General features: G+C 42.2%; 1 protein-coding gene across 2 annotated transcripts in view; it reads left to right on the top strand.

The window, feature by feature from the left end:
• The window catches only part of GOLGB1 (golgin B1), a 53,019-nt gene extending 27,344 nt beyond the window's left edge, over positions 1-25,675 (top strand). For both annotated transcript variants that reach the window (XM_080392354.1, XM_080392353.1), the window contains 12 exons: positions 1,493-1,574; positions 2,234-2,301; positions 3,127-8,156; positions 9,274-11,224; positions 12,781-12,959; positions 14,144-14,309; positions 15,434-15,565; positions 19,248-19,406; positions 19,533-19,630; positions 20,302-20,436; positions 22,647-22,752; positions 23,984-25,675. In XM_080392354.1, the coding sequence (XP_080248480.1) occupies positions 1,493-1,574; positions 2,234-2,301; positions 3,127-8,156; positions 9,274-11,224; positions 12,781-12,959; positions 14,144-14,309; positions 15,434-15,565; positions 19,248-19,406; positions 19,533-19,630; positions 20,302-20,436; positions 22,647-22,752; positions 23,984-24,118 (8,241 nt within the window). In that variant the 3' untranslated portion in view covers positions 24,119-25,675. The remainder of the gene's footprint in view (positions 1-1,492; positions 1,575-2,233; positions 2,302-3,126; positions 8,157-9,273; positions 11,225-12,780; positions 12,960-14,143; positions 14,310-15,433; positions 15,566-19,247; positions 19,407-19,532; positions 19,631-20,301; positions 20,437-22,646; positions 22,753-23,983) is intronic.
• The last annotated feature ends 205 nt before the right edge of the window (positions 25,676-25,880 follow it).

The raw sequence follows: 25,880 nt of genomic DNA, 5'->3' as shown, positions 1-25,880 counted from the left end.
GTAGAGTTTTTTTGTTGGCTTAGAGCAATGTCTGGGCTCTTTCCAGACTGCTCCACTCTGTTCCAGCCTGCTGTGTTTTATCTAACATATTCCTCTCCAACAGAGAGAGTTTATAGTGTATGTATATTACTGTGAAGTATTAGGGCAAAAGTTAACATTTTGGACTTATGTTGGAACTGGAGAAGGCATTTTGAGTCAGTTCATTTTGCTTGACTTCAGACCCTTACATTCCAACTGCCTGTAGTCAGGGTGTAAGCTAGTGGATCAATGAGTTTGTATGCACACACATGCACACCATCTTTTCAAGGGCAAATATAAACCTTTGAGCTATTTTCTAGAGCCCCTTTATAGTCAGTGGAGATAAGTTCTTTAGCATACGATTCAGACCGAGGTGAATGTTTAGCATGGGTCAATGCATGCCGTACGTTCCATTTCAGTGCTTGTAGCATGCAAAGGCAAGGTGCTCTTGGGACTGGAGATTTCTTTATGATTCTGTGCCCTTTTAGTGCCCTGTACCTACATTCTGGGTAGTTACAGCAAAAGTTAGTTCTGAACGCTTCATTTTTTTTTTCAGTCTTTCAATTGTTGGGTTGGGGTTTTTTGACTTGTTTTTTTGAGGGTGGGAGGGAGTAACTTTTTTTTTTTTTTTTAGACGCTTAGTTCTGACATGTAGTCTCTTTGTATCCTAGTTCAAACCTTTTCCCATGGAAACAGTACTAGCCGTGCCAATTCTTTGTTGTGGTGAAAGACAATGTGTTGGGAACTAGCCAGAAATACTGCCATTCGTTTTAGGTGGATGTTAAGTGGATTTCTCGGAGTGAAGGAATTAGTAGATGAAGTTTTAGTTCTTGTAGTTCAACAGCAAACTAACCAATTTCCTGGGCTTTATTCAGCATCTTTGTGTGGGCAAAAAGAGTTGGTGTGTGTGAAATAGCAAAATCTCTCTTTCTAGTGTGCTCTGTGTTCTTCAACACTCAGGTTCTGTCCTGTCTGACAGAAGCAGGAGACATAGAGCAGTGTGGGGTGGGTCTTTCTCTGTGGAGGAGCCTACTGTAACTTTCCTGGGAAGACTGTACATTCTTTATCTGCAGTAGTATCTCATTACTATCTGGAGTAGTGAGGCATACAGTGACAAACACATGACTCCTCACCTTCTCTGCTTGGGTGATTCAGTGAAAGGCTATGGATCTATAGTTTGACCCGTTGAAGCAGTAAAGATAGACGAGGAAGCATCTCAATATGCGAAGTTGTTAGAATCATTGCATTCATTAATGCCTTAATCTGCTGAGACAGGTCTTAGTCTCTTGCTTAATATAAATTATTTAAAAAAAAGTAGATTTGTTTTGATTTCCATTAGACATCAGAGTTGCATCTAAAGTTGGGACTGGTGCTTTTTACTTAAGGGTAGACAGAGCAGCAGGCAGCTAAGATAGCTGTGTTCTAATGCAAAGATCATGGATCAAAACTTCAGTATTTTTTCTTCAACCAACAGAGTAAGTGTGTTGGACCTGAGGTGGAATTGCAGACTCCCGAAGCTCCAGCCTCTTACGTAGACTGCTCTTCTACTTCTACAGGTGAGGACACAGAATAAGGCACAAGACAAGAAAATTGTGGATGTTTGAGAAGTTTCAGGGACAAAGCAAAGGTGATTTGGAAAGAAGAGCTTTGAGGTCAGAATCTAAAGATGTACAGGAGATAGAAAAGATGCACATGAGGTAGAAGAGAACATTCTAATGTGGGATGGATAGGATATATCTGAAGAGAAGAAAGAAGTGGTTCCTAAGATGAGAGAGAAGGGTTTGAAGGAGAGCGTGTTTGTAGATGCAGAGGCCGATGTGTAAGACACATAAGAAAATTAACGTAAATTGAAGAATTGGGTTTCTCTCTGCAAGCTACTAAATTTCTTTTTGTGCCTGGAATTACCACCCCCACCCTATTAAAAAAAAAAAAAAAAAAGGAAGAAAAAAAACACACAAAAAGCAAACAACCCATCACCTAGTTCAGTCTCTTTGCCTCTTCATTCTTCTGTAGAGGTTAGTTATAATGTAGACTTAGGTGATGCCAGCATGCAGCAAACGCAGGAGGTTTTGCATTTATAGGTTCAAACTTTTTTTCTTTTCCTCGCCTTGGAAACTAGAGAAACTACAGTCCCATATATTTTCTCTCCATTTACCTACTGACTTTACATGCAACTTGTGATGCTGATGGTGACAAGTGTACCTTTTATCACTAGGTGTGTCAGGAGAGCTGGTGAATTCTGAAGTGCAAAAGCCTTTTGATGACACTTTGGTGCTCCTTGAGGTACAAATTTAGTCTAGAACTTTTTTCCTCTCAGTATTGTATGCATCTGTGGATATGAAAACTTTAATTTAGTTTAAAAGCCCCAAAGGCTTTTTTTAACATTCTGTAATGTAAAGTTGTTGATACAACACTGCAACATGCTTTAAGTGACAGCTCTCCTTTAATGGTTCCTCATAAAATGTTTCTGCTCTCCAAACTGCTGGACAGCCTTTACAACACAAGATGTTGACTTACTCATGGGCTGCTGATCCATGCTTTCTGGGAATAATTTGTGACTGCTTGTCTTCTGTAATCTGTTTTTGGGGGTGGGAGGAAAGCTTAGGACAGTTATTTGGAAAAAGCCAAGCACTTTGGTGCTTTCACTTTGGAGATGGACACAGACTAGAATATGGGCTTATGCACTGTTTCTTTGCCATGTTAAATGGACAGATAGAATACGGGACAAAACCTCATTTGGAGACTATGGATAGGATGCCAGGAAAATGTGGCTGGGTAAGTACACTGGAGAGCTAGTGAGAATCATAGGAGAACTGAAACACTTTGGAATCGTGCTATCTTGTAATCAAGAGAGAATGGGAAACAAAGGAATAGGAAGTTACATTTATGGTCTAATCCTGAAGCCAGAATCTTTGATGCTGCAACTTCAGAAACTGAAATGGACAGAAATTACATGAGTCATCCTCCTGTTATTAGTGAGGCTATTTATTGCAAGAGTCAGCTCAAGAAAGGGTATCCTTAAACTACAAAACGTGAAAAGCAGATACTTCCAAAAGTCACCCTTTCACAGGATTCAAAGGAAAATTGAAACCTTTTATTTTCTTTTAGGCAAAACCAGATGGCTTTCCCAATGGAAGCAAGCAGTTTACTGAAGAAAGTTGTCCACCTGGAATTCTGGAATATCTTGCTGCAGAGAAACAGAAAGAGCTGTCAGTTTTGCTGCTGGAACTGAAAGAAGCCCAAGAAGAAATAAATTTTCTGAAAAGGCAGCTCAAGGGCCCAAATGGCCAAGATTCTACAGGTAACCAGAGCAGAGAAGCAGCTAACCAGCTAGAAGATAACTCCCAGATACGGTTTCTTGAAAGGGAAGAGCAAAAGGCTTCAGATACCCAAAATGAGTTGGCCAGTAGCTCATTACTGAGCAAAATAGAAGTGCAGCAAGTTGGTGTATTTCAGGAAAACAGAATCAGTCTTCAAGAAGTGCCCCAGGGAAGCACTGTCCCCTGCAGAGGCGAGATGGAAGCAATGCGAGAAGTCTCTACAGCAGATCCAGAGCCTGGCACCTCTCAATCTCAAGAACTGATAAACTTACAAAACCAAATTACAGAACTGCAAGTAATTCTGCAGAAATCAGAAGAATCCTATAAAAAGGATTTAGGAGAAAAAGGTGAAGAAATAAACAGGCTAAACCAACTGACTGAGGAATACAGAAAAAAAATTGAGGATTATGATAGTGCATTTTGTGTTTTGACTGACGAACGAGATCAGCTTCTGTGCCAAATGAAGGAACTCTCTACCGTAACAGAACTGAAAGAGCAAGTAAAGCAACTTGAGGAAAATCTAGCTTTTTCAGAAAAGCAGAGGCTGTCAGACAGTGAAAGCAGTCTTCTGAGAGAACAAATCCAAAGTCTTAAAAATGAATTTAAATCTAAGGAGATAAAAATTGAAGCTTTGCAAAAAGACTTGGATGAGGCACAACTTCAGCTTTCTGACCAAGACATGCAACTAAAAGATCTGAGAAGCCAGATTGAGAAGAAGGAATGTCAAGTACTTGATCTAGAACAACTTTTGAGAAAGAATACAGCTGAGATAGAAGAGCTTTCCCAAAACTTAGTCTCAAAGGGATGTGAAGCAGCAAGCCTAGAACAGCTTGTTGCTGAACGCACCAGGTCTATAGAGAGCCTGCAACAAACCTTGCAGGAGAAAGACCAACAGATGAGAGAGATCAGTGTCAGCATGTCTGAGAAAATGGTCCTGCTGAATGAAGAGAAATTTTCTCTAGGAAATGAGCTGAAGAGTCTTAAAGAGCAAACAAGTATATTATTAAAAGCCCAGGAAGAAAAAGACCAAAACATAGAAGCAAAAGATATATATCTAAAATGTGAGGCATCTGAGCAGCAGTATGAGACAGAGGCAGCATGTAAAGAAAATGAGGTGTTAGTAAATAAAATTGAACTTCTGAAAAAAGAAAATGAGCAAGTAAAACGGAAGCTGCAAGCAGCACTCGTTAACAGGAAAGAGCTTCTGAAGAAGGTTAGTAAATTGGAGAATGAGTTAATGCAATTAAGAAGAGAACACGAATCAGAAACCTCAGTGACTCAAGAAGCTGAAGGGGAAGAAAATATGACAAATGTGATAAGCAGAGAAGTGAATCTTGAAAGCCAGCCTAGTGAGGATTATCTAATTCAGCTGCTTTCTGAAAAGGAGTCTGAGTTGCAGAGCATCCGGAAGGACCTGCTGGATAAAGAGACTACTGAAACACAATTGCAGGCAGTGATCAAGGAAATGAGGCAAAGCTTGCAAGGCAAGACAAACGTTGTTTCAATTAAAGATGAAATCATGGAGAGTCAGACAATTGCTGACAAAGTAACCGAAACCAGTAAAAGCCCAAAAGATTATGAAGAGAATGAAAAAAATAGTTCAGCAGCTACAAATCTTGAAGAAAACCAAAAGTCTGCTCTGAAAGAGAGGATTTCAGCTCTTGAACAAGAAAAAGAGCAACTTCAAAAAAAACTTCAGGAGGCCTTGGTATCTCGTAAAGACACTATAAAAAAGGCTCAAGAAAAAGACAGGCATCACAGAGAACAGCTGAAACAGCAGAAAGATGATTACAATATCCTACAAGAACAATTTGATAAGCAAAGCAAAGAGAAGGAAAGCATCCAAGCTCAGCTCAGACAACTCCAAGAACAGAAAGAATTGGCAGAGGGTGTTCTTGGGGATCAAGGTGGGTTGGATTCTTCATGCACAGAAGGAGAAAATACAACAAATAAACTCTTACAAGTTGCAGATGTTTCTGGGGAAGAGTTTAAGAAAAAACTTGAAAAATTGCAGATGGAGAAGGAGGAACTGGAACATAACGTTAGCTATATGCAAAGTGAACTTGCTTGCAAATCAGAATTAGTCTTTCATTTGCAAGAGCACATAGCACAGTTGTTTCTGGAGATAGAAGGGCTGAAGAGAACCTCTGACCAAGCTGAAGCTAAGGCAGCAAGTCTTCAGACAGAACTGGAGGAGAATCTAGCAAAAATTTCTAGAGAGGGCTGTCTGGAAGACCTGAAAACACTTATGCACCAAAAGGATGAAGAAGTGGAATGTCTTAACTTGCAGTTAAAGGAGAAGAGTGAAGCTCTCAATAATGTGCAGGCACAGTTGCTGGAAAAAGAGGATTCAGTCAGGAGACTATGTAGTCAGTTGGAAACTCAAGCTCAGGTACATGAGGAACAAAGCAAGAGACTGCAAACAGAGTTGCTTGAAATTCAGGAGAAGCAAGATGATGGTGCAGAAGCAGCTAAACAGAAGAATCAAATGCAGAGAAAGTTGCAAGCTGCACTTATCTCTAGAAAAGAGGCACTAAAAGAGAGCAAATCTCTAAAAGAGGAGCTAGCTAGTGCTAAAACTACTATTGAAAATCTTTCTGTCAAGGTGACAAATATGGAAAACCAAATATGTGGCCATGTTAAAGAAGCAGATACTTTAACAGAAAAGTTAGCAGGCCTCACTGAAGAGCGAGAAAAACTTATTGCAGAAGTTGATAAAGTACTTACAGAAAATCAGAATCTTGATGGATGCTGTAAAAACCTGACATTTTCTCTAGACAGAGTTACTCTGGAGAAGGAGAAGCTGGAGAAGGAGGTGGAATCCTTGAAATGCTTTCAAGCTGCCGAGAGTTCTGAGTGGCATGAGAAATACAGGGACCTTCAGAAAGAATATGAAACTCTCCTGCAGTCCTATGAGAATGTGAGTAATGAGACTGAGCGGATTCAGCGTGTTTTGGAAACTGTTAGACAGGAAAAGCAGGAAGTTTTCATTAAGCTGAAAAGTGTTGAAGCAAAAAAAGAGGAAACAGATAAGCAGCTACAAGAAGCTGGACAGGAAATTGATGGAATGAAGGAGAAAATGAGGAAATTTGCAAAATCAAAGCAACAAAAGATCCTGGAACTAGAGGAGGAGAATGAGAAGCTTAGAGCAGAGGTGCGTTTTACAGATGGAGAGCTACACAGGACTGGAGATGTCTTTACTAATACTAGCCTGAAAGAAGATCTGGAAAGCTCTAGGAGAGATTACCAGTCTCTCTCTACAGAGCTTGAGAGAGTAATGGCTGAAAAGGCATCTCTGAATCAAGAGATCACAGACTTAAAGCGTCATTTGCAGTTAACAGAATCTAAGCTGGAGGAAAGCAGAGAACTGGTAGACAAGTACGTTGCTGAGAAGGCAACAGGGGTAGAAACAAATCAGGCAGTTGCCACACCACCACCAATGGAGAGGACTGAAAATCGAGTAGACGTAAGTTTTAGACCAGAGTCTTCTACTGCAGAGCTGGAACAAAAAGCCCTTGAAGGTAGTAGCCCTTGTGAAGATCTTGGTACCTACATACAGCAGATAGCTCAGCTCACAGAGCGAATCACAGAACTAGAAGATAATAGGAAGGCTTCAGAGCAACAGCTGAGTGATATCCACGTGCGTGTTGAGACTTTAGCAAGTGAGAAAACTGCTTTAGAGATGCAAATGGAAGAGAAGGTCCATGAATTGAATGCTCTTCAGGACACAGTAGCAAAGATGGAACAAACAGTCCAAACAACCAAAGATGACCTCATCAGGATGACAGAACTGAAGGACAAGCTAGAGGCTGAGAAGGATGATTTGGAAGAAAGGCTCATGAATCAGCTGGCAGAACTTAATGGAACTATTGGGAACTATCAGCAAGATGCAACAGACTTCCAGATCAAAAATGAGCAATTGAAATCTGAGCTTCAGAGTTTGCAGAGAATGATGCATGAACTGGAGGAGGAGAAATGTCAGATGGCAAAGGAGAAAAGTAAAGCAAGTTCAGAAAAGGAATATGTAGAAAAGCTAAAATGCAGTTGGAGGGGAGACAATGGCACACATGTAAAGGAGCTTCAGGAACTGCTGAAACAGAAACAGCAGGAGATTAAGCAACTGCAGAAGGACTGTATTAAAAGCCAGGAAAAGAACAGTAGTTTAGAAAGAACTGTTAAAGCTCTGGAATTTCTGCAGAATGAGTCTCAGAAAGAGGTAGAAGCAATCAAAGAGACTTTAGCAAAAGCAGTTGAAGACACCAAGAAAGCCCAAACAGAACTTGCTCTCTGCCGAGTAGTATTGGATGACACCCAGAGTGAGGCAGCAAGGGTTCTAGCAGAGAGTGTCAAAGTGAAAGAAGAGCTGCAGGCAAACAAAGAGAATATTAAAATTCAAATGAAGAAAAAGGATGAGGACTTTGAGAGAAGACTGGAACAGGAAAAAGACAAGCACTCAAAGGAAATTAAGAACATGGAAGAAAAGCTGGCAGCTTTGCAGAGGGAGAAAGACTATACAGAAGCAACTGTTGGCGATCTTCAAGACTCCTTGAAGGCAAAAGATCAAGACGCCAAGCAATTGCAAGGCAGCCTAAACAAAACACTAGCCCAGCTTGCAGCCTTCACCAGGAGCATGTCATCCCTTCAGGATGACAGGGATAGAGTGATAGATGAATCAAAAACATGGGAGAAGAAATTCACTGAAAGTATTCAAAAGAAAGAGGAAGAAATACGTTCAAAAGAGGAAACTTGTGTTGTGCTAAAGGACCAGATTAAACAGATGACCATACGTGTGGAAGAACTTCAGACTCATATATCCAGGTAAAGGTGATAATGACTCAGCTGGTATTCTTGTATTTCCTTTTGACAAGGCAGCAGCCAGAGGTGAGGTAGGATTCCCCTTTGCACTATACCAGAAAGAAAGAATTTTGAGTACATAAGTATGCTAAATATGACATGTGATTGGAAAAACTAATGAATGCCTATGATGGAGAGCAGAAATTAGTCTTCCTAATAAACTCGTAAACAGGCTTATCTCCTGGATTGCTTGTGTTTGGATAGAAAAGAGGTTTGGAGTTATGTTGTAGGGAGTTACTATGTATTTATTGACTGCACCAAGTATACAAGGAGATTAACACTGTGTAATGTTCCTTTTTCTCATTATTAGGGCACCTGTGTTAAATCTGTTCTCTTTAACAAGCAGTAGTCATCAGAGGACTATCTAGAATCTTTATTAATCTGAAATTTGGAATAGATTCTGTTGCATAGAGTTGTTGCATTCAAAGATTAAACTTGGCAGGTCAAGAGAGCATTGGGATAGATAATTACAGTTGAATCCCAATAGATTTTGAGGGAAAGGTGGAGCTATGGAAATGTACCAAAACTTACCTCTGGGAATTCCCAGAATTCAAAGCCAAACTGTTCTTACATGAGTAAAATTGTTCTATAAAGTTTGTGATCAAAATGCTATTTCTTTGCATGCTGGAACATTAAATGAGCATCAGGCATATGAGAACAGTGATTTCATTGAGAGTGTGTGTGTGCGTGATGCTTGCTTGCTTGCTTGTTTGGGGTTTTTTTGTTAGCCACAGTGGATGAAAGAAGTATTTTAATGAAAAGGAGGTGATAACCCTCGATGTTTAACCTTCCTCCATTTTTTTTCAATATCAACGTAAACATTTCCCTCAATGGACAACTTTTAAAAAATATTTCCCTAGCACCACTCCCTTCAGACAGTAGTGCAGTCAGAACTTTAAAAGATGCCTTGAATTTTAAATTGAGGGAAAACTAATCATCTGGATATTTCCCACGTGCTTTCTTAAAGTAAAATGAATTTTGTGTCTTTTCTAAATTAGTATAATCAATGAAAACTGTTACTGTATTTGGATACTGAGATACTTCATTGATTTGTCACTGTCTTTCTCTTCTCTGTTTTCAGGCTGGAATGCAGCAAGAGAGACTGTGAGTCCGAATTGAGGAGTGAGATTCAGCATTATCAAAAGACATGTGAAATGTTGCAGGAGGAAAAAAAAGACCTTTTGATGCAACTTGACGGGTCTCAGAAACTGTACAGCAAGTCTCAGATCGAACAGCAGAAACTGGAGTCAGAAATCAGCAGCCTGAGAGACCAGCTTGCTGACTTACAGAATTCCTTCACCAAATGTGAATTGGTCAGAGAGGAGCTGGACAGTATGGTCAAGCAACAAGAGACCAGTATCCAGAACTTTAAATTCAGCTGTGAACAGCTTGAGGCTGATCTGCAAGCTTCCAAGGACCTAACAAATAAGCTGCATGAAGAAATTAGTGCCAAAGATCAAAAGATCATTAGTTTGCTGTCTGCAAAGGAAGAAGCAGTTATAGCGGCTCTATCTGAATTACAGCAGCAACATTCTGAAGAGATGAAAGAGCTGGAGCATAGGCTGAGTAAGGAGGAAGAAGATAAAAAAGCCTTGGAAAATGAGAAGAACAAATTTCTTGACAAACTTGATTGTCTCACTGAAAAGATGAAGATAAGCAGAGAAGAAAGTAAGCAGCAGAAGGCACAACTGGACTCCTTCACCAAGTCCATGTCATCTTTGCAAGATGACAGAGATCGCATACTGAGAGACTACAAGCAACTTGAGGAACGTCATCTTGTTATAATCTTGGACAAAGACCAGCTAATTCAAGAGGCTGCTGCTGAAAACAATAAGCTCAAGGAAGAAATTAGAAGTTTTCATAGCCAGATGGATGACCTCAACTCTGAGAATGCCAAGCTGAATGCAGAGTTGGTGCGATATAGAGAAGACCTGAACCAAGTGATTTCAATAAAGGACTCCCAACAGAAACAACTTCTCAAAACACAGCTTCAGCGGATCCAAACTCTGGAAAAAGACAAGACAATCATAGAAACACAGCTGAAAGAGTCTGAGCATACTCAGGATGATCTCAGGAAGTGCATGGAAGCCTTGAGAGAGGATAAAGTCAGTATGTCTCAAGAGATTGAAACCCTTACATCCTCTCTTTCTCAGGTGCAGAGTGAGATGACAGCATTACGTGAGGGGGGTCCTATCATGGAGTGTCAAGCACAACTGAAGGCCCAAGAGGAAGAGGCACGAGAACTAAGTCATAAGCTTTCCCTCTCACAGAAAAGGATAACAGAACTTGAGGGGGAACTGGTATGTGTTCAAAGGGATGCATCCAAGAGAGTGGAAGAAGCTGAGAACAAGCTTCGGAAGGAATTGAAACACCTACACCATGATGCAGGGATAATGAGGAATGAAACAGAAACAGCAGAAGAAAGAGTAGCAGAATTGGCACGGGACTTAATGGAAATGGAACAGAAATTTCTTGCAGTCACAGATGAAAACAAAGATCTCAGAGCTCAAATTCAGTCTTTTGGGAAGTCCATGAGCTCTCTTCAGGATAGCCGGGATCAGGCCAATGAAGAGCTTCATGTTTTGAAACAGAAATACACTGCAGACTTAGAGGAACAAAAGAGTCTAGTGCAGAATCTTCATGAACAGATGGTTCAGCTACAAAAGGAGCAACATTCCACTGCCAGGGACCGAGATACAGTGAGGTCTGAGCTGACAGAACTGCAGAAAGCCACTGATGAAAGAGGTCTCTTGGCCCAGATTGAGAAACTTAATCAGAAGCTGAGAGCCAAAGATGATGAGCTTCTCAGTTTGTCTTCAGAACTGGAAGGCTCTTCCAACCAAGTCAAATCTTTCTCCAAGGCTATGGCAAGCCTGCAGAATGAGCGAGACCGTCTGCTGAATGAATTGGACAAAATACGTAAGACTGAAGAAGTGAAGCAACAAGCAGAAGGGAACACTTCCGCCACTCTTTCAGAAGTGCAGAGTCTTAAGAAGGCACTGTCCTCCTTGCAGGATGACAGAGACAGAGTAGTAAGTCTTTGTTCTGTCTTCCTGCTCTTAAAACCCCATTGGAGATTTGGATCTTCAAATCTGCTATTTGCAGTGTGAAACATAGATTATTGTCATCACAGAATAGTTGAGATTGGAAGGGACTTCTGGAGACCTTCTAGTCCAACCCCCTTGTTCAAACAAGGTCAGTTGGAATAGGTTGGCCAAGGCACTATCCAGTTGGATTTTGAGTATCTCCATAGGTGGGTATTCCACACTCTCTGGGCAGCCTGTTTTTATAGCTGTCTGGAAATGGTTTCCAGAACTAGTCGCCTTCCCAGGGATAGAGATGAGGTTGACCAGCCTGCAGTTCCCCAGTTCCTCCTTCCTGCAGGTAGGGATGGCATTTGCTTTCTTCCAGTCCTCAGGAACCTCTCCCAGTCACCATGACCTTTCAAAGGTAATTGAGTTGCCTCCCAGTGACAATAGCACTTGTGGGCACACTCTATCAGATCCCATGGATTTAGTATGTGTCATCTGTGTTATCTTCTCTGTCATATGGAAGCTGTGATTTCAGGTTTCTCTTGTTAGCTTGATTTAAAATACAGAATCGTAGAAATAAGATACAGGTTCCCTGTTAACCTGCTTAGGCCACATCTGTGGAAGCTTTTGATTTGTCTTGGGTTTCTGCAGGAGACTAGAGCAAAGGCTTGGCTCTGTTTCTCCTCTTAGCAGCTGATTGTCAAGACAGGTCCAAGGCATTGCAGCTTCATTTTGACATCCTTACTTGCATATTTAATGTTTCTGTGTTTGTGAAGGCTCTGGCCTTTACAATGCAGCTCAGCAAGCTTCAGAGTTCTAGTTGCTGGTCAGATGGCCAACTTTTACAATCATTTTCCACTGACACTTAGTCTTAGTTTTCCCTTCTGTTAATTCACAATAGACTTCGTGATACTGTCTTAAACATTTTCTCCTTCTTGCCCGTTTTGTATCTCAGTTATTTGTAGATTTATGTCTCCTCTACTGCTGTTTTGTTGAACTTGCATATCTGTGTAGCACTGCTAATACTGAGATAGATCCTCAGTAGAGAGATCTCCTGACTCATTAGTTGGGTCCCTGTTTCCAAAGTCAGTCACATTGTCTTGTCCTGATTGCAGTGATGGATGCGTAATGACAACTTATTTCTAATCCCAGTCTGAGCAGACTGTCAAATGGATTTTATTTTCTCAGTTCCCTGGTTTACCCTAAATACCAACCTCAGGAGTTATTCTTAACTAGCTCCTGTCTCAATTTTTCTTCCTCTGAGTAAGAGTATTAATACTGTAGTCTGGGGTCTTTTTATTAATATATGTCAAATCTTCATGGAAGGTCTCAAAATTCACTACTCTCATTAACAGCAGAATTCACTGAGGTTTTTTTTTCTGAGCAGTTTTTAGTAGACTGCTCTAATCACTGATTCAGTTTCTAGTTTCTCTGTCATCTGAATGTGACTTTTTTTTCTCCAGATGCCACAGAGAAATGCTTTTAAACACTTGTAAGTAATAAACCTAGCTGCTTGCTCAGTTATCACACACACTGATGTTTCCTTTCAATTAAAGGTGAGAGAGCTGAAGAATCTGCAGCAGCAATACATACTCGTCGGGGTAGAATCAGCTGAAAATTCTCGCTTAAAAGCACAACTGCAGGAATATCAGCAAGACGCAGACAAACAGCAGCTTCTTCAAGAACAGCTGAAGCAAGAAAGCATTTTCTACCAGCAGGAGCTCCAGCAACTTAGGTGAGAATTGTCTGTCTTCTCGCTGCCTCAGAGATACAAATGTGCTGTTTCTTTCTTTCTAAGAGCACTTGTGGACAAAAGGCAAAGAAAGCATCGAGAAGCTCAGCCTTACCTGTGTCAGTTGTCACTCACTTTGCCCTGTTTGGGGGTGGGCACACGCTTCCCTTGTTCAGCTTTTGCCTCAGGCTTAGGGCAAAGGATTACAGCCCAGCATATTGGAAGGAAATGCCTGGGTGAAATAGATCAATGACCTCTTCATTTTTATTTCCTTCATCTAGTGGTGGCCAATATCACCTGTTCGAGAGAAGACAGACAGTTTCTCGTATTGGAACTTATGTATCCCACTGATACCATTGTTTAGAAAAAACTCATTTTGTATGACTGTATAATCCTTCGTTTCACTTGCTTTGTGTCTTCTATTTTTAAAAAAGTGTGTAATTCAAGTCTAGTAAATTGTCATTTCCGAGTGGACGGAAACTAGTCAGACAAATATGCTCGGTTCTAAAAAGGGGAAAACAGTCCTTTCAGGTACTTCAGCGATCCCTCTAAGAATGACTGAACCTGGAGTAAAAGGGTTTGGGGTTTTGGTGGAAGGATATATGGTTTATCTTTGTCCAAAGTGATATAAAAACTTATAGTGGTCCTTCCCTCTCCCCCTGCCCCCAGTCTGATCCTCAAACTAACACTTAAGATCTTGTAGTCTTGAAGCAGTTTACAAATTTTATTTATCTCCTGATAAAAGGGATATTTTTTTCCCCTGTCTAGCTTCTACAACGTAAATGAAGCTTAGGCCTCAAGTTTGCATGTTGGGATCAGTGCTGTGGTTCTGGTGCATATTTGACTGAGGCAACGATAATGTTATGATGACAAGTGTCATTGTCAATGACTTGCTTGACAAAACTCTCTGTGCACTAAGATCAAAACAATCTTCAGGAGTACCAAATGTGTAAGCACTGAACAATCTGCAGGATTGAGCAAAATATAGAATGCTTCCTTAAACTTGATTTTAAGGTTCCTGTACATAAGTGGGTTATTTTGGTTTGGTTTAGTTATGAAACTTTATTTCTGGCAAGGGGTGATGACAGCAAATATAATCATCCTCAGGTCATTCTGAGCAGGATACCTGGATATCATAAGTGATAGTGGTAACTTCCTGCTAATTTCCTTTGTGTCGTACTGGGCAGACAAGAGAAAACTACCTGGGAAAAGCAGAACAGCAGCATAAAGGAACATTACCTGATGGCCGTAGCAGAAAAGGACAAGCAACTGAGCCATTTACAAAGGATCACACAAGAAATGAAACTGTCCCTCGGCAAATCTCATGTTGTAGAGGAGCAGTACCAAACAAAGGTGGGTGGAAATACACAGACTCTTTATCGCATGGAGATGTGGGGCTTGAAATTCAGCCTTGTATTGTTGCTTGTATTCAGTTTGTACAGACTGCAGTATCGGATTTTGTTGTGTGACCTCCAAGGACTATACCAACAATGCAAGTTGGATCACTGAAAACCTTTAGAAAACTCTGACCTACTCTTCTGTGCTCTTCCCTTAGTTTGTGGTTCATAATGTTTCAAGAGAGAAAGAGACAGGGCTTCCTAGGCCCCCTAGGTCCTTCTAAGCAGTATGGAACTTATCAGGTTGGTCTTCCTGGCTATTTTAGGATTGCTTGATCCACTGTATTTGAATCAGATCTTCTGGTTTAGTTCTTGTCACATTGTCACGATGTCATGTTGTAATTTTTAAGTTTACTATGAATTTTTATTGCTGTTTTTACTGCGACGGGGATCTACAATCCTGACTTCAGCGTAGAGAGGCTGAGGATTGAACTTGGGACTTCCTGCCTCTTTCTCTTGTATCACACTCCTAAAAGTGGAATGGAATATGTTGAGTATTTTGCTTGTTCTAGGGAAAAACACTTGTGTGCTGCCTGTACAATATCATTACGAGTAAGAGGAGAACTCTCCTGCCTACATCTGTAATGTTCCAGTGAGAAGCTTTTATGTCAATGGAGAAGGGAGAAAATCTTCCCTTATGCCTTTGATGTATACGTGCATATATGCAAAGAAAAAGCTAGAGCAATGTGCATGTGGTGCTTTCCAGGAGAATGCCTCAGTGCTAACCTTTTAGTCTGTGTTGAATGAGAGCAATGTGGACGTTGCTTTGGTTTTTCCTTTGTTTTTCTTATTCTCATCACTTTTTTTTTCCCTTCCTGTACTGTACACAGCTTCTAAGACCACTTTTGAGAAGGACCCATCGTATGTGCAAGTTCAGTGATCTTTCGTAATTGTTTGGGTTTTCAAATGGCTTTTAGGATATTTCTGTTTAGTCCCCATTTGTTGTTTTGCCTGAGCAGACCAAGTTCCAGGCCTAGGGATAATGTTGGGCTTTGACCCTGGAATACTAAACAGAGAGGACTAATACAAGAGTGGGTTGTCAGGTGTGCAGTATATTTTGCATTGTTCTTTCCCTGGCAGATGTCTTCAGAAGTTCTGAGAGGGGACTTCTCAAGCCTAGAAACAGAGACAAAACATCTCCAGGCCCAGCTGAATGACAGCCTGAAAGAACTGCACCAAAAAGAGCTCAGAATTCAGCAGTTAAACAGCAAGGTACCGATCATATTTTATACTTGCTTGCAGAGTCTGGGATGAGGAATATGGGGAAGAGGGTAGGCTTGAATAGGGCTCAGGGAGCAGGAGTGAATCTCTCTGTTCTTGTGGGCATTCAGTGAAGTAACAAAATCAGAAATACTAGTTAAGAGACTTCTGCAGATGATCTTGTATATCCCTCTGTTCCTCAAAGCAGCACTAGATTGGGTCACCCATGACTTTGCCTAACTGAGTGAAGAAAAAAAGAGATTCCAGAACCTCTCTGGGCCCTTGTCCAATGCTGCTTTACGCTTTTAATGCAGATATTTTTTTAAATGTCTACAGCCCCTTATTATATTATCTGCCACTATCAAAAAGAGTTTAGTTCTATCTACTTTATGACTCACTTTAGTTTAATTGTAAGCTATTATAAAATGAGCCTTTAGCCTCCTCTTTAGCACGCTGAAGCAGCCAAGCTGTTACAAGCATCACCTTTTCCAATCCCTTGATGATCTTAGCACCCTTTTCCTGGACTACTTCCCATTTCTCTATCCATTCTAGAATCCTTTAGGTTGGAAAAGACCCTGAAGAGATTAGAGCCCAACTGTTAACCTAACACTGCCAAGTCCACAGTTAAGCCATGTCCCTAAGTGCCACATCTACATGTCTTTTAAATACCTCCAGGGATGGTGACTCAACCACTGTCCTGCACAGCCTGTTACAATGCTTGACAAGCCTTTTGGTGAAGAAATTTTTCTTAATGTAGAATCTAAACTTCCCCTGGCACAACTTGAGGCCATTGGCTCTTGACCTATCGTTTGTTACTTGGGAGAAGAGACTGACTTCCCATCAGCAGGCAGCTGTTCAACCATCTCCAGGAAAGCAGGACTCCATCACACGTAACAGTTACTTGGGAAGACAAATGTCATAACTCTAAATGTGTCCCCCACTTCCTTCTTTTTCCCCCAGCTTTATATACTGAGCATGATGTCATATGGTCTGGAATATCATTTTGGTCAGTTGGGGTCAGCTGTCCCAGCTGTATCCCCTCCCAGCTTCTTGTGCCCGCAGCCTTCTTGCTGGTGCAGTGGTGTAAGAAGCAGAAAAGACCTTGACTCTGTGTAAGCTCTGCTCAGCAATAACAAAAACCTCTCTGTATTATTGTTGTGGTTTAACCCCAGCCAGCAACTAAGTACCACACAGCTGCTCCCTCACTCCCCATCCCTGCCCCACCCCAGTGGGATGAGGAGGAAGATCAGAAGAAGGTAAAACTCATGGGTTGAGATAAGAACAATTTAATAACTAAAATAAATTAAAATAATAATATCACAGAGTACATTTGTAATTGTGATGAAAAAGAGAGAGAGAGGGAGGAATTAAACACAAGGTGGAGGTGGGAGGGAGAAAAAACCCAAGTAATGCACAATACAATTGGTCACCACCTGCTAACTGATGCCCAGCAAGTGCCTAAGCAGTGGTCAGTGGCCCCTGGCCAACTCCCCCCAGTTTATGTACTGAGCATGACATCCCATGATACGGAACATCTCTTTGGCTAGTTCGGGTCAGCTGTCCTGGCTGTGTCCCCTCCCAACTTCTTGTGCACCTGCTCACTGGCAGAGCATGGAAAATGAAAAGTCCTTGATTTAGATTCAGCGCTACTTAACACACTGATGGTTTGGTTGTTGCTATCAACATTGCTCTCATACTAAATCAAAAACATAGCATCAACTACTAAGAAGAAAATTAACTCTATCCCAGCCAAAACCAGCACATCCACTAAGTGGGTCACCTTGTTGTAGAAGGAGATCAGGTTAGTCGATCAGGACCTGCCTTTCATAAGCCCGTGGTGTCTGGGCCTGTCACCTGGTTGTCCTGTATGTGCCATGTAATGGCACCCAGGATGAGCTGCTCCATAACCTTCCCCAGCACCAAGGTCAGGCTGACAGCCCTGCAGTTCCCAGATACCCTTCTGGCCCTTCCTGTAGATGGGCATCATGCGAACCTCCAGTCAACTGGGACCTCCCCAAATGAAAATGAGTGACCTAAAACCAGTCCCAGGGTTCCAGATATAGTCTTACCGGTACCAAGCAGAGCAGGCAATAGCTTCCCTCAATCCGCTGGCCTTGCTTCTCCTAATGTAGGCCAGTAGACAAGTTTGCCTTGTTCACAATGAGGATGTACTCTTGGCTTGTATTCAGCAGGGCAGCTGCTCCCTGGTGCTTTACAGCAGAGCTGTTGCCTCGGCAGCCTTTTCCCAATCTGTACTGACGCATGGGTTTTGCCTCAGATGCAGAAGTTTGCCGTTTCCCTTATTGAACTTGAGATCTCTGTTGGCCCAGTCCTCAAGTTTCTTAAGGTCCCTCCAGGTTGACATTTTGGTCTTTGTCATGTGAGCCACTCCTTAAAATTCAATGTTGGCTGCGAACTTGCTGATGCTATGATCTATGTTGTAACTTATATTGCTGTCAATGTTGAGCAATATGTGCCCCAGGTGGGCCCCAGGAGTATTCTGCTCGCTGCTGGCTCTCAAGCCATTTATCACTGCCTTTGAGTCCAGTGGTCCAGCTAGTTTTTGACTATGCAGCAGTTAATTTGTCTACTTCATAGTTCCTTAGTTTCCAAATGTGAATGCTGTAGGTGATGATGTTAAAAGCTTTATGTACTGGAGCTGGGTTGGAGTTAATTTTCTTCATAGCAGCCCCTGGGGTGTGGTGTTACAGCTGTGTGACTAAAGCAGTGCAGGTAAAACACACCAATGTATTGGCTGTTGCTGAACAGTGCTTGCACAGCATTAAGGCCTTTTCCATTTCTCTCTCTGCTCTCCCTGTAGTGAGGAGGCCAGGGTGGGCAAGAGCTTGGGAGAGGTCATAACTGGGACAGCTGACCTGAATGGACCAGAGGGGTATTCCAGGCTGTATATAGATCACATTCAGGAGGATCAGTGACAGTAGTGTCTGAATCAGTAACTTTTCTGCCACTGAATTTTAGTGCCCTTTCTCTAAAGTGACCAGAGAGAGAAAGGAGGAGGGAGAAGGAAGACAGAGGAGGAGAGGGGAGAGAGAGGGCAGGTTGGCAGAGGAACAATGAGGGAAGGGATGGAGGGGAGAGCAGGAGGAGGAGGGGGCAGAGGAGGGAGAGGGACACCAGACAAAGGGACCAGAGAGCAAGATTATGTGAAGAAAGTTGTTCCCGAGTTCTGTTTCTATTGTCAGTAGTTCTTTCTAGCCTTTTGCTTTCTAGACTCCTGAAGGAAGTACCTCCATTGGAAGACATGCTGGCAGTCTTCAGTGCTGCCTGCGATATTGAAAAAGTTTCTGTACTTCAGTGCAGTATCCTATTCCCATGTTGAAATGGAAGACTTAGAATTTAGCAATCTTCAGAAAGAGAGTTGCATTTAAGGAGAAAGGAAGAATATAAAATCATAATTTATTGATGATATTTTGGAAAGGTTTAGGTCAGTCTCAGCACTTTAGAAATCTTGTTTTGGAAATGTGTTATCCTGTACATCATGTTGATGTTTTGGGACTCATGTTCTGGAAACCTTAGCCATAAGCTACTGTTGGAGATTGTCACTGATCTTTGTAACCTGCAGTGTGGCAGTTCCCATCTTCTCAATAGAATTCTCACCCTCAGTTACACAGAGGACAATTTTGCTTTCACAAAAATAAGAGTTCTTTACTTAGCAGTTGTGTTCTCTTCTCAGCTGTCTCAGGTCTTTGAGGAGAAAAATGCCCTCTCCCTCCAGCTGCGAGGTAGCAGTCGGAACATCTGTGAGAGCCATCAGCACTACAGTGAGGTGCTGAACCGCTGCATGGTGCTTGAAAGGCAGCTTCAGGAGCTGCAGTCTGCAGACAAGGGCACGGTAAGGGTGGTCGTCTTGGTGTAAGGGAGGGAAAAGCTTATTGCGGATGGCTCCGCTAACTGCAGCGTTGTAGCTACTTTTTATCCTCTTCAGTGCTATCTACCATACATTTGTGCTTTCTTTCAGGAGCTGTTTACAACAGATGCTGCTCCAGGAGCACCCCAAGAAAAGAATGAGCCTCAGAGAGGCAGTTACACACCAGAACTGCAAGAGTTGCAGCTGAGGTAAAGAAAGCCTGAGAAAACGCTTGGGAATGGTAGTCCTGATGGAGGTCTTTAGGCTAGTGATGAGGCTGTTTCTGTTACTTTCTGTCAGAGTGTTGGGAGAATTCAGTTCCACACCTTGTGGAAGTGGAGGGGCTATTATATGCACTTGACAGCTGTTGTTAGGTATCTTTTTGGGTAGGACTTCAAAAAATGAAGAGACAACATGCAGCAGCAATTCCAGCTAACCATCACCAGCCAAATGAGCATCTTTGATTTGATGGGCTGGGTCCCTCAGTAACTGCTGAAGTGTATCAGTGGTCCTGGTCTCAAGGCTGGCAGCTTGAGAGCGTCTGGAATTGAGACCTAGCACATGATTCCTTGTAACCTTCTGGAACTAAGAACTAGCACGTGATTGCTGATGTCCTTTCAAAATAATTTTCAGAAGGTGGGGCCACAGGTGACAGACCCAAGAAGCTCCTTCCTGATGTGACACAGAAGTTTCAAGAGATTTATTTTCTCTTTTGCTTTCCAAATAATTTAAATATTAATAAGAGATAACCAAGTCTTCTGTGTGAAGTGGAAGGGAACTGGAGTCTGTTCACATACTGCATCAATGAATACTACAGAAACAGAATAATAGTCCATGAATTAGCCCTTGTTTTGGTATATGATTGGTTATTTTCCGACAGGTTGTCCGAAACAGAACATTTACATAGCAGCACAAAGCAGGATTTGAGGTATTTAGAGGAGCAGCTGGAGGAGGAACGGGATCGTCGTCTTGCTGTAGAGGAGGCGCTCTCTGCAGCACAGGATCAGATCAGGAGGTGAGGGAGCTTGAACAAACAGGCAGTATCACCATAAAAGTAGGGTGATCCTAGCTCTGTGTTCGTCTGCACTTCATTACCTACTTCTGTCAAATGTCACTTAGGCACATAGAAATGACTATACCTTGTCTATCACAGAATGGTTGAGGTTGTGGAAGGGACCTCTGCAGGTCATTGGGTCCAATGCTGCTGCTCCAGCAGGGCTACCTAGAGCCAGTTGCCCAGGATCAAACCCAGACAGTGCTTGAGTATCCCCAAGGATGAAGACTTTGCAAGCTCCCTGGGCAACCTGTGCCAATGCTCAGACACTCTTACAGTTAAAAAAAAAAGTTTCCTGATGTTCAGACTGTTGTTCAATTGTAGACAAAGCTAGAATGAGACAGCGGACTAGACATTAAGACAAATTTTGACTAGAAAAGAGATGCCAGCTTTCTCAATGAGTTAAATTAACTACTGGAAAATATGATTTGGAGACTTGGAATTGGGTGAAGGCAGAAGAGGAATTTTTGTACTTCCAGGTGATTTGTCTCCTCAGTAAGCACCTGTCTGTCCTGGGCGAAACAGTCTTGACTTGAGGAATGTCATTCAGTTTTAATGTATTGCAAATTAACATAAAGTTTTAATTAATTTTGGTATTAAGAAACAATTAAACACAGGTAAAACACTTCCCCTGTGCCTTTCCCAGGCTCAACTTTGGTCTAGACACCTCTCCTCCCCTCTTCCTAGTCCCACTGTTTGCACTGCACGTTTTGCTTAGTCCCCTTGGTGAGGCAAAGGGCAGTGCAGGAGGCTGGGGTCCGTATGTAGTGATTTCTGTCTGCTGCTCCTTGTTTCTTACTCACTTCCTCTTCCCCTAGCAGCTACTACCTTTTGTTAAATATGTTTGAGCAGAGACCACATACTCCTTTGGCTGTAGTTTTGGCACACAGCGAGGCGTCATTCGTTGCTAAGTCAACTGTAACCGGCTGTGACTGGTACAGAGCCCTTCACGGCCCCCTGCCATACAGCTCTCCCTTGCGACTCCCGGTACCAAAATCTTGCCATTTATACCCAATACACTGTGTATCTCGGGTTACTTGACAGATGCCCTTATAGTCAGCAGAGAAAAGGAGGTTGACCTAGACTAGATGTGAGGATCAGGATGCAGTAAGTCACATGTTATAGAAATATGTGCTTCTCCTTGGGTTTTATCATGTAACTTGATTGTAGGCACTTGTGCTGTGCATTTCCTGGTAGTTAAAATTAACATCACTGTTGGAGTCTTTTACATGAAAACAGAAATTTTCTTCTGACACACATGCTAATTCAGCAAAACAATAATGGTCTGTATGGAAGAATTTTGGATGAAGTTCCCTGGTAATTGCTATACAACACAGACAACTGTAGCCCCTTCTAGCGTTCAAGTCTATGAAACCCTTCTGCAACTGATTTCCCTTCACTAACCAATGCTAGCCTGAAGATATGACAGTGTTGCTTCCACATTTCACCCCTTAGTAGTATCTTGCCAATCCTGAATATCTGTCACTAAAAAATAGTAAGAACCAGCATTATTGGGACCAGAGCTGACTTCCAAAATAATTTCAGGGAATTTAAAATACACAGTTAAATCATCTGCCCTGGCTTCCTTCAAGTCACACACTGTGAGATTTCACTTGAAAAGCCTCATGTAGAACACAGAGACCTTAATTTTAAGTTAGAGTTCAAAATTCCTGGAAGACAAAAGGCAAAAAACAGCACCTAAAAAAAACAGTTTTGAAGTGACAGGATATAAATCAGGTAAGAAAGGGCTCCACTGTCAGCAGCTGAATTGTCCTGTCTACTGGAGAGGAATGGTGATCTGCACATCATGTAGTATGGGAGTTCTACCTTTCTCTCTGGCTATGGCCGTGACGGTGGGCACGGGAAGTGCCAGTCACTTGAGCAGGTATAACTGGCATGGAGAGCACAATGTGCCTGCTTTCTTACAGTTTCACCAGCCTGGTGGAGCAGGGAGAACTGCTGCTACCTGGGTCACCCAGTCCTCCTGATGAACTTGAGCTCAGGAGGCACTACAGTTGTACGAATGGAACCAGTTCTTGTCAAGTGAGGCCATGACTTGCTTCCCATGGTTGATTACTTTTTGAGAAATGCCTCTTTTCCTAAACTTGTCTACAGTGTTGGTTTGGGGCATCATAAGAAACTGAATTTAATTTCATTGTTTTCTGCTGCAGGTTGCAGTCAAATGATTGGACATCTTCCTTAAGTGCTAGCATTGATATGGCTCCAGGTCATGAGCATTCCTTGCTGATTGACTCCATGGATAATAATTCCAGCCAAGTAAGAATTTACATACACAGCTGTTAATAATGTGAGCCCTGGCTTATGCAAGAAAACGTGAACTGAAAACCGTGTACCTATAGCAGTCAAATCCTTCTGTAGGCACATTCAAATCTGGGTTTCTGTAGGTTTCTGCTCTGGTCTTGCTCTGTTTGCAACACCAAAAGCCACACACTGTTCTGATTGTGGCTCTGCTGTGGCCTGCATAAGCAGAGTAAGTTTCAGAGCTCCCTAAAATGTAGGCTAGCATTGCCTATGCCTAAAATGTGGTCCCAGGTTCTTTGTGGAATATTCAAGGCCTCAGTAGTGAGCAGATAGGCAGTCTGTGCAAACAGTGGGCAATCTCATGCGTAAGAAGTGTAGTGTAACTGGCCCTAGCATCTGCGATGCCTGGAGAGTCTGTCCTTTTGATTAGGGACAATCTCAGTTTTTCCTCACTCAGTGTCTTTCAAACCTGTGTCAGTCAGGCTGGGAGCCAAAGTGGAGAGTTCATTTTTCACGGTTCTGAATGACAGCCTGGCAGTCACCTGTCCTGTTTTGCTACAGATGAAGCCCTGCTGAAGTCTTTGCTCTCTGGTCTCTTCAAGATTTGGGGGTGGTGCTCTCAAGAGCAGCATCAGCAGAATTATGGCAAGAGCCATAACTGGACACTACTTTGTGCTCATGCACAAAGGTTTGTTACTAGAATAGGCAGTTTTCTTTCTATTGGAACTTTCCCAGTAGATGTTATATTGTCTGAGGACTCCTGGAAGGGCCCCTGTAGAGCGAGGTCACTCTGCAGCAGCTTGTTCAACAGCTTCAGAAGTCCTTTCAGCTGCAAGGGTGAAAGAACGCAACAAATAGTAACTCTTCTAGGCCGGAGAGTGAAGCAGAATTCCTAGTAGCTCAAGGCTCTAGCAGAAAAGTAACATCAATCCATTTGTTTATATTTCACTCAGAGGGGCTAGAAATTTGTAGAGATCAAATATTAGAGGGAGATGTTCTGCATTCTGTCGCCCTTTCTCAAGGAAAATTGGAGATTGCTGGTTCATGAGAAACCTGCAGAGAACAGGGGAAGGGGAGCATTTCACTGAGGGTTGGCTCTAGAGGTCGAGTCCAACAGTGGAATGGGTTTGGTAAGGTTCATACTACTTATCTTAAACTTATTTTCATGGTTTGGAGAGCTCTGAGTGAAGGCAGCTGGGGACATAGCCATTCCTGGTACTGACTGGTCTCTCTTTTACTCTTCCAGACTCGGAATATCCTTGGATTACGACGCCTGTTACGCTCTCTCTTCCGTTCCCGGACCCACTTGCCTCTGCTAGTGGCCATGTATCTGCTTGCTCTTCATGTCCTGCTCTTCCTGTGCTTTACAGGCCACCTATGAACAGGAATAACAGCTTCTTCTTGAGCCGCAGCCCTCTGTGTAATGAGGTCCTGCATTCCCTATTGACAGGGTAGCACTTCACCCAGCTGCCTTCTTTTTCTCAATCAGCCCTTAAGGAGCAGCTGCACCCAGCAGCTTGCACCTAGGTTGCTTGCTGTCGAAGTGTGCAGCAGCCGATGCTGATATTTGGGATCTGTTTCCAGGACATCTGCCATTGCTTTGGTGTTTTTAAATGAGTGGCATGTTTTCTGAGCCAGGGTTCTTGCACTACAAGCTTCAAGGACAACATCTATTCATGTACCTGGTGTAGCACCACTCATTTTATATAGTACTGTGCTGTGGGTGGGAATAAGAAAAATATTTTTGAGTTGCTTAAATAGCTCAGCACTTCTAGAAACTGCAGGATCTTCCCCCTCTTAGACTGAATCAGTGATTTGGGTAGCTAGGTAAAAAAGAGAGAAGCTTCTTCTATGTCTTCCATTCCTTAGATTTGCTCTGTGGCTCAGTGCTGTTTGAAATGCATATCCTAAGGAAGTTGTGGACACTTTAAGGAACATGAATTCCAAAATTGTTTTCTGCTCAGTTGCATCTCCTGTTCAAGAAAGGCCAAAATTAGTATATCCAGATGTGTTGAGCATTCCATTTAAAAGCAGCCATATGTCTGCCTTGACAAGCCTGTAAAATAATGTCAGTAACCTAGTGAATGAAAAGGAATAGGAAACAAGAAACTTTTTAGCTCAGAGTTAATAACCTTGCTGTTTGTAGCATCTGTGCACCTCTCACAATGGAAGGTGCTTGCATACCTCTTGAAATGAGAGCAGCTATGCTCCTGCATTCTTGTCCACTGAACCCTTGTCACAAGATTAAACCCATAGAGACTGTTTTGAAGGGTTCCATAATGTGGTATGTGGGCCCAAATCAAAGGCAGAAGCTCCAGAAATAATCTTTTCCCCCTGTGCTGAGGAAGGGACTAGAGTTCTGAAACCTTCTGGCATCTCCGCTTTAGGAAAAGCGTGTTGTAGAAAGCTAGTGCTGGTCATTGGACTTGTCTGAATCTAAAGCAAACTGATGCAAATGGACTTGATCTTATAGGATATATGGAAAGCTGTGTTTTCTAAAGAATTCCTGAATATGTCCTGGAATTGAGACTGCTGTCTTCCAAAGGGAAAATCCTAAATGCAAAGATAGACCCAGCTGAGTTCCCTGTCAGAGACCACCAAGTGGTCATTCTGTTCAGAGTACTTGCCAGGATTGTATCTGTTTCTTGCCAGATTATTAAGTCACATTTTTCCCATGGGGAAAGAGGTAGTTCATTTGATGCTGCTGGTAAACTGAGATTCTCTAGCCTGTTTGAGGATGGATTGATTTCATCATGGTAGCTAAAATAACTGGATCTCTGGCAGGTCCAGATCATTGGCATTATATATCCATTTGTGCACTATCCTTGATTATCTGTGTGGACTTCCTCAATATAAAAATCAAGTGACCAAATACTTTGCCTATAGCTTCCTGGGGCATGTGCTCCTGTATATATAATAAAGATTATTTTTTAGATGGGATTTGTGTGGTGTTGTCATGTAAATGTCAGAGGTCTTTCAAGGTTATAATGCTGCTGTATCATACCTTATCAGGACCACCATGTTTTCCTGAACTGAAATAAGACAAGCATCTGCTGGTTCAGAGACATTTAAATATTTTGTACCTTCCAATGGAACAGTTAGAGCTTAGAGTAAATACGTAAATAAATAAAATGAAGCCTCGG

This window comes from Falco punctatus (genome assembly GCF_963210335.1).
Source record: "Falco punctatus genome assembly, chromosome: 6".
Lineage (NCBI taxonomy): Eukaryota > Metazoa > Chordata > Aves > Falconiformes > Falconidae > Falco > Falco punctatus.
This window is presented reverse-complemented; position numbering and strand designations above follow the sequence as displayed.